The sequence below is a fragment of the Otolemur garnettii genome, unplaced genomic scaffold (genome assembly GCF_000181295.1).
Source record: "Otolemur garnettii isolate 467f Iridium unplaced genomic scaffold, OtoGar3 scaffold00089, whole genome shotgun sequence".
NCBI classification, from domain to species: Eukaryota; Metazoa; Chordata; class Mammalia; order Primates; family Galagidae; genus Otolemur; species Otolemur garnettii.
Window position 1 is genome coordinate 5,961,637 of NW_003852484.1, and position 7,201 is coordinate 5,968,837.

The 7,201-nt window shown below is 42.2% G+C and overlaps 1 protein-coding gene across 2 annotated transcripts in view; it reads right to left on the reverse strand.

The window, feature by feature from the left end:
• The window catches only part of PLA1A (phospholipase A1 member A), a 39,287-nt gene that overhangs the window by 20,280 nt on the left and 11,806 nt on the right, over nucleotides 1-7,201 (reverse strand). For both annotated transcript variants that reach the window (XM_012808417.2, XM_012808418.2), the window contains exon 2: nucleotides 844-1,045. In XM_012808417.2, coding sequence (XP_012663871.1) covers nucleotides 844-1,045 — 202 coding nt within the window. The remainder of the gene's footprint in view (nucleotides 1-843; nucleotides 1,046-7,201) is intronic.

Sequence of the window (7,201 nt, forward strand, 5' to 3'; positions counted from 1 at the left end):
AGAGATTTTAAGAACTCGGAGGTATGCCCAAGGAAGCACATGGCTGGGTCCCTGGAATCCAGAGATCTGAGATGTAGAGAGAGGCCAGGGCTCAGGAAATGACGATCCTCGACCTGCTGCCTTTGTGTCTACCTCTTCCCTGTATGCCCCAATTCTACTTGCACCACAGTGCTACCATTTCACCACACGCTCTCCCTCTTTCTGCCCACTGAAACCTTACTCTATTTCTAGCCTTGTCAGTGGGCTTTAGAGAAAAAAATTGGGGAAGAAAAGATGTTGATTGAATTGAGACTCTGTGACTACATATTACAACCAATGTAGGGTACCAGCGGAATGGCAGAAGAGAAGCGCTGAGCTCCTGAGAACACTACGTTTCCTAGGTCGTGAAATCAAGAAAGAAGTGAAGAAGGTAAAACCACACATCTCGGTTTATGCCTGAGAGACTGAGAAAAGCCTATGACCTCATTGCCTGAGATGAATCATGCCGTGCCCCCCCCCCACACTTCAGAGAAAAGAAGGCCACGGAGACCATCCTATGATCTCTCCTTTGATTCAGATATGGAAACCAAGGCTCCGAGTAGGAGTGGCTTGTCTGGGGTCACATATATATACTGTTTGTGAATGTGTAGATAAGACTGGGGGAAGGGTAACATATATGACCAACAAGAACAACATGATGTGCGTGTGTTGACACGAGACCTCTTCAAAGTTAGCAGGTGTGGGCGACAGAACAGGGTACAGTCGCTAAGCCATCCCTCTGTGCCTCACTAACTTCTTACGGCATTACGGTCACTTGATAGTTCTTAGCTGAGAGATCCTATTGGTTGGTTGGTTAGCTCCCACCTGAATCCATGAATAATCAGCTTGGTTCCCAGAGTGGCGTTGAACCCAAAGTTCTGGAGATCACGACTTCCTTCCACTAGCTGCCCACAGCTGGGATCCGAAGGCGTGAAGAGGAGAAACCGGACTTTGAGGGAGGTGCCTTGAAGGAGATTGGCATTCTGGAAGTCAGTGCAGTTTGGTTGTGGGGTAGGAGGTGCATCCCCTGGAGGAAAACAAAACAAAACGAGAAACATCCAAAGTGAGGTCAAATGTTCTTGGAAGGACGAAAGAAATGGGTTGACAGGCATGTGGTTTATTCTAAATCAGTGAGGGCAATAATCACTTATTCATTAAAGGTGGCATCACTGCTGTTACCCATATCTGTGAATATTTTTCATGGCTAAGGATAAAATACCAGAGAATATGAATGTCGCTCAACTACAGGAGACTAAATGCCATGGTGAGATGGCCACCGTTACAGGCTAAATCGAGTTTCACCTCCCAAATTTCATATGTTGAAATCCTAACACCCGATACCTCAGAGTGTGACAATATTTGGAGATAGGGGAGAGGCGATTAAAGTGAAATGATGCCACTAGCGTGGGCCCTAATCCAACATGACTTGTATACATGAAGAAATGTGGCACAGACAGAGGGAAGTCGATGTGAACACAGGGAGAGGACCCCCAAGAGGACCCCCAACTACAAGCCAAGGAGACAGGCCTGGAACAGATCCCTAAGGAATTCACAGCCCTCCGAAAGAACCAACACCACCAACCCCTGAGGTCAGACTTCCAGTCTCCATGACTGTGAGACAGCGCATTCCCATTGTTTAAACCCTGTGGCTCCTTGTGAAGGTAGCCCCAGAAAACTAGCAGAGACTTCTAAAAGAAAACCTGGACAGGATATAGGTGGTCACCTGGGTAAAACCACCACGTTGTTTACCCCTGAGAGACTGAGAAAAACCACAACCTCATTGCCTGAAATGAATCATGTTAGGTACCTCCACATTTCAGAGAAAAGAAGACCGTCCCTACAATCTCCCCTTTACCCCATCCCAGAGGATTTCAAACCCCCACTCCAGCCTAATCGCTTCTTGTCCTTACAGGCGATACAGAGCCACAACCCAGCCTTCCAGTGCCCAGCAGTGGAGAAGAGCTACACCTACCCCATAGCACCTTCTAATAGATAACTAAACTTGATTTTTTCTGGCCAAGGTCACTGAAGGGTCTTTTGAAATGCTGAACACAAAAGGTGGCATGAAACTCCTGATTCCCAGGGAGCTGCAAATCTAGCCCCATACCCAATGTCTCACATCAACTTCTGTGATGAAGGATGAAGGAGGTGTGGTCCTTGCCTCCCACATGTCCCAAGGGAGACTGGCAGAAGTAGCAGGGTGCACTGATGCTCAGAATACAGCCCCATCGTGGTGCTGTTGGCAGCTACCTAGCATGGCTGCCAAAGGATAAAGCAATTCACAGAAGCAGCTGTTCAGAAAAGAGGTGCAGACTCATTTCAGAAGAGACTGTTTGTCATCAGAGGCGGTAGACCTAGGATACTCTGCGATATGATGCTGTGAGTAAACCATGGGAACCCAATGCTTGGAGAATACCTCATGTAGCGAGGCCTTCCACAGCAGCAGAGGTTTCCCCATTACCACTTCTGAGTCCCAGACTTCATCCCCAGCCCCGACGCAGAGCTTTTCTGAGCAGCCAGGTCTGGGACACTCCTAAGATCAAGTCCACTCTGAGAGTGCAGCCCCACAGGACATGAGAGAGAAGGATGCCTGACTCTGCTGCCATATCTGCCTTCTCCATCCTTTGGCTCTTTATTTATTTTTTTGAGACAGCGTCTCGCTCTGTTGCCCTGGGTAGAGTACTATAGTGTCATCATAGCTCACAGCAACCTCAAATTCTGCCCTCAAGTGATCCTCCTGCCTCAGCCTCCTGAGTAGGGGGGACTAGAGGCACCCAACACAACACTAGCTAGTACCCCCCCCTATATTTAGTAAAGACAGGGTCTCACTCTTGCTCAGGCTGGTGTCCAGCTCCTGAACTCAAGCAAATCACCCATCCCAGCCTGCCAGAGTGCTAGGATTACAGATGTGAGCCACCATGCACAGCCTAGCCTTTGGCTCTTTAAAGAAGGAGGAAAGAATTCTGCTTGAGCACTAGCTTTAAACCATGTTAATTAATAAATCTGTTCTATTTGTCCTATAGGGAACCCTGCTCACATCAAACAGAGAATTAAGAGTCCTTTTAAATGAGCATAACATATCACAAGCAAACTTCAATAATCATCAAAGAATCAAAATCATCCAGATCAATTATCTAAATAAAATTAATAAAATTAGAAATCACTAACAAGGTTGGGGGCAATGGCTCATGCCTATAATTCCACCACCTTGGGAGGCTGAGATGGGAGGATCACTTGAGGCAGGACCCCATTTCCACAAATAAGTAGCCAGGTGTGGTGGTAGTTTCAGCTATTCAGGAGGCTGAGGTAAGAGGATAACTTGAGTCCAGGAGTTCCAGATTGCAGTGAGCTATGATCACGCTGCTGCCATCACTCCAGCCTGGGTGATGGAGTGAGACCCTGTCTCAAAAACAAAAAACCAAAACAACAACACAAAAAAATTAAAACAAATGTTATTTTAAAATACATTCCGGGGTGGCACCTGTAGTTCAGTGAGTAGGATTCCAGCCCCATATACTGAGGGTGGTGGGTTCAAACCTGACCCCAGCCAAACTGCAACAACAACAAAAAAAAGCCAGGAGTTGTTATGGGTGCCTATAGTCCCAGCTACTTGGGAGGCTGAGGCAAGAGAATCGCTTAAGCCCAAGAGCTAGAGATTGCTGTAAGCTGTGATGCCACAGCACTGTACCGAGGGTGACAAAGTTGAGACTCTGTCTTTAAAATAAATAAATAAATACATTTGGAATCCTAGGATATAAGTCTAACCTCAGCAAATTTAAAAGTGTAGAAATTATTCCTTATATCTTCTTGGACCACCATGGAATAAAAGTTGAACTCAACATCAACAGGAATCTTCATACTCAAACAAAGTCATGGATGCTAAATAATCTTAGGCTGAATGATAAGCTGGGTAAAGATGAGATTAAGAAAGAAATCACCAAATTTTTAGAACCAAATGATAATGAAGACACAAATTATCAAAACCTGTGGGGTACTGCAAAGGCAGTCTTAAGAGGGAAATTCATAGCACTGGAAGCCTTCATCAAGAAAATAGAAAGAGAGGAAGCCAACAACTTAATGGATCATCTCAAGTAACTGGAAAAGGAAGAACATTCCAACCCCAAACCCAGCAGAAGAAAAGAAATGACCAAAATTAGGGCAGAATTAAATGAAATTGAAAACAAAAGAATCATTCAGAAAATCAATGAAACAAAAAGTTGGTTTTTTGAAAAGATTAACCAAATTGATAAACCTTGGCCAACCTAATCAGAAATAGAAAAGTAAAATCTTTAATATCGTCTATCAGAAACGATAAAGGAGAGATAACAACAGACACTTCAGAAATTCAAAAAATCTTCAATAATTACTACAAAAATCTCTACTTCCAGAAATATGAAGGTCTGAAGGAAATGGTCCAATAACGGGAAGCACGCCACCTTCCTAGACTTAACCAGAAAGAATTAGAAATCTTGAATAGACCTGTATCAACCACTGAAATAGCATCAACTATACAAAATCTCCCTAAAAAGAAAAGTCTAGGACCAGATGGCTTCACATCTGAATTCTATCAAACCTTTCAAGAGGAACTAGTACCTATATTATACAACATTTTCCAAAGCATAGAAAAAGAAGGAACACTTCCCAACACATTCTATGAAGCAAATATCACCCTGATACCCAAACCAGGAAAGGATCTAACAAAGAAAGAAAATTATAGACCAATATTATTAATGAATATCGATGCAAAAATATTCAGTAAGATCTTAGTGAACAGGCTCTGCGCCTGTGGCTCAAGTGGCTAAGGCACCAGCCACATACCCGTGAGGTGGCAGGTTCAAATCCAGCCTGGACCTGCCAAACAATGACAACTGCAACCAAAAAATAGCCAGGAGTTGTGGTGGGCACCTATAGTCCCAGCTATTTGGGAGGCAGAGGCAGAAGAATCGCTTGAGCCCAGGAGTTGGAGGTTGCTGTGAGCTGTGATGCCACAGCACTCTACCCAGGGCAACAACTTGAGGCTCTGTCTCAAAAAAAAAAAAAAAAAGATCTAAGCAAACAGAATTCAACAAAATATCAAAAAAATTATACACCATGATCAAGTTGGTTTTATTCCAGAGTTACAGGGTTGGTTTGACATATGCAAATCTATAAATATAATACATCACATCAATAAAATAAAAAACAAAGACCATATGATTCTCTCAATTGGTGTAGAAAAAGCCTTCGATAATATCCAGCATTCTTTCATGATCAGAATTCTTAAGAAAATAGGCATAGAAGGGACATTTCTTAAACTAATAGAGGCCATCTACACCAAACCCACAGCCAATATCTTATTGAATGGTGTAAAATTGAAAACATTTCCACTCAGATCAGGAACAAGGCAAGGATGCCTACTGTCTCCACTGCTATTCAACATAGTAATGGAAGTCTTAGCCACCACAGTCAGGCAAGAGAAGGTGATGAAGAATATCCAAATAGGGTCAGAGGAGATCAAACTCTCACTCTTTGCTGATGATATGACCCTATACCTGGAAAATCCCAGGGACTCAACCTCAAAACTCTTAGAAGTGATCAAGGAATACAGCAGCATCTCAAGATACAAAATCAGTATTTATAAGTCAGTAGCTTTTATATATGCCAACAATAGTCAAGCTGAAAAAACAATCAAGGACTCCATTCCTTTTACAATAGTGCTAAATAAGATGAAATATCTGGCAATTTACCTAACAAAGGACATGAAAGATCTCTATAAGAAGAACTATGAAACTCTGAGAAAAGAAATAGCTGAAGATGTTAACAAATGGATAAACATACCATGCTCATGGCTGGGAAGAATCAACATTGTTAAAATGTCCATACTACCCAAAGCGATCTACAGATTTAATGCAATCCCTATTAAAGTATCATTGTCATACTTTAAAGATATGGAAAAAATAGTACTTCATTTTATATGGAATCAGAAAAAACCTCGAATAGCAAATATATTACTCAGAAATAAGAACAAATCAGGAGGTATCGCATTACCAGACTTCAGGCTATACTATAAACCTATAGTGATCAAAACAGCACGGCACTGGCACAAAAAACATAGTGGTAGATTTATGGAACAGAATAGACAAAAAAAGATGAACCCAGTTACTTATCGTCTTTTGATCTTTCTTTTGGCCGGGGCTGGGTTTGAACCCGCCACCTCCGGCATATGGGGCTGGCACCTTACTCCTTTGAGCCACAGGCATTGCCCCTGTCATTTGATCTTTAACAAGCCTATTGAAAATATTCAGTGGGGGAAAGACTCCCTATTTAACAAATGGTGCTGGGCAAACTGTTTGACGACCTGTAGAAGACAGAAACTGGACCCCCACCTTTCACCATTAACAAAAGTTGATTCTCACTTAAGTCAAAAGTTCACTTAAACTTAAGACAAGAAACTATAAATGCTAGCAGAGAGTGCAGGGAAAAAACTTGAAGAAATTGGTCTGGGAGAATATTTTATGAGAAGGACCCCCCAGGCAATTGAAGCAACACCAAAAATACGTTACTGGGATCTGATCAAACTAAAAAGCTTTTGCACAGCCAAGAACACAGTAAGTAAAGCAAAGACACCTTCAGAATGGGAGAAGATTTTTGCAAGTTATGCTTCCGACAAAGGTCTGATAACTAGAATCTACAGAGAATGCAAACTGATCAATGAGAAAAGAATAAATAACCCCATTTCTATGTGGGCAAGAGACTTGAACAGAAACTTCTCTGATGAAGACAGGCACATGGTCTACAAACACATGAAAAAATGCTCATCATCCTTAATCATCAGAGAAATGCAAATCAAAACCACTTTGAGATATCATCTAACTCCAGTAAGATTATCCCACATCATAAAATCTCCAAACTATAGATGTTGGTGTGGATGAGGAAAGAAAGGAACACTTCTACACTGCTGGTGGGAATGCAAGCTAATATGACCTTTTTGGAAAGAAGTTTGGAGAATACTCAAGGAACTAAAAGTAGACCTACCGTTTGATCTTGCAATTCCTCTACTAGGTATACACCCAGATGATCAAAAATCAGTTTACAACAAAGACATTTACATTAGAATGTCTATTGCAGCCAATTCATAATAGCCAAGACATGTAAACAGCCCAAGTGTCCATCAACCCATGAATGGATTAAGAAATTGTGGTAT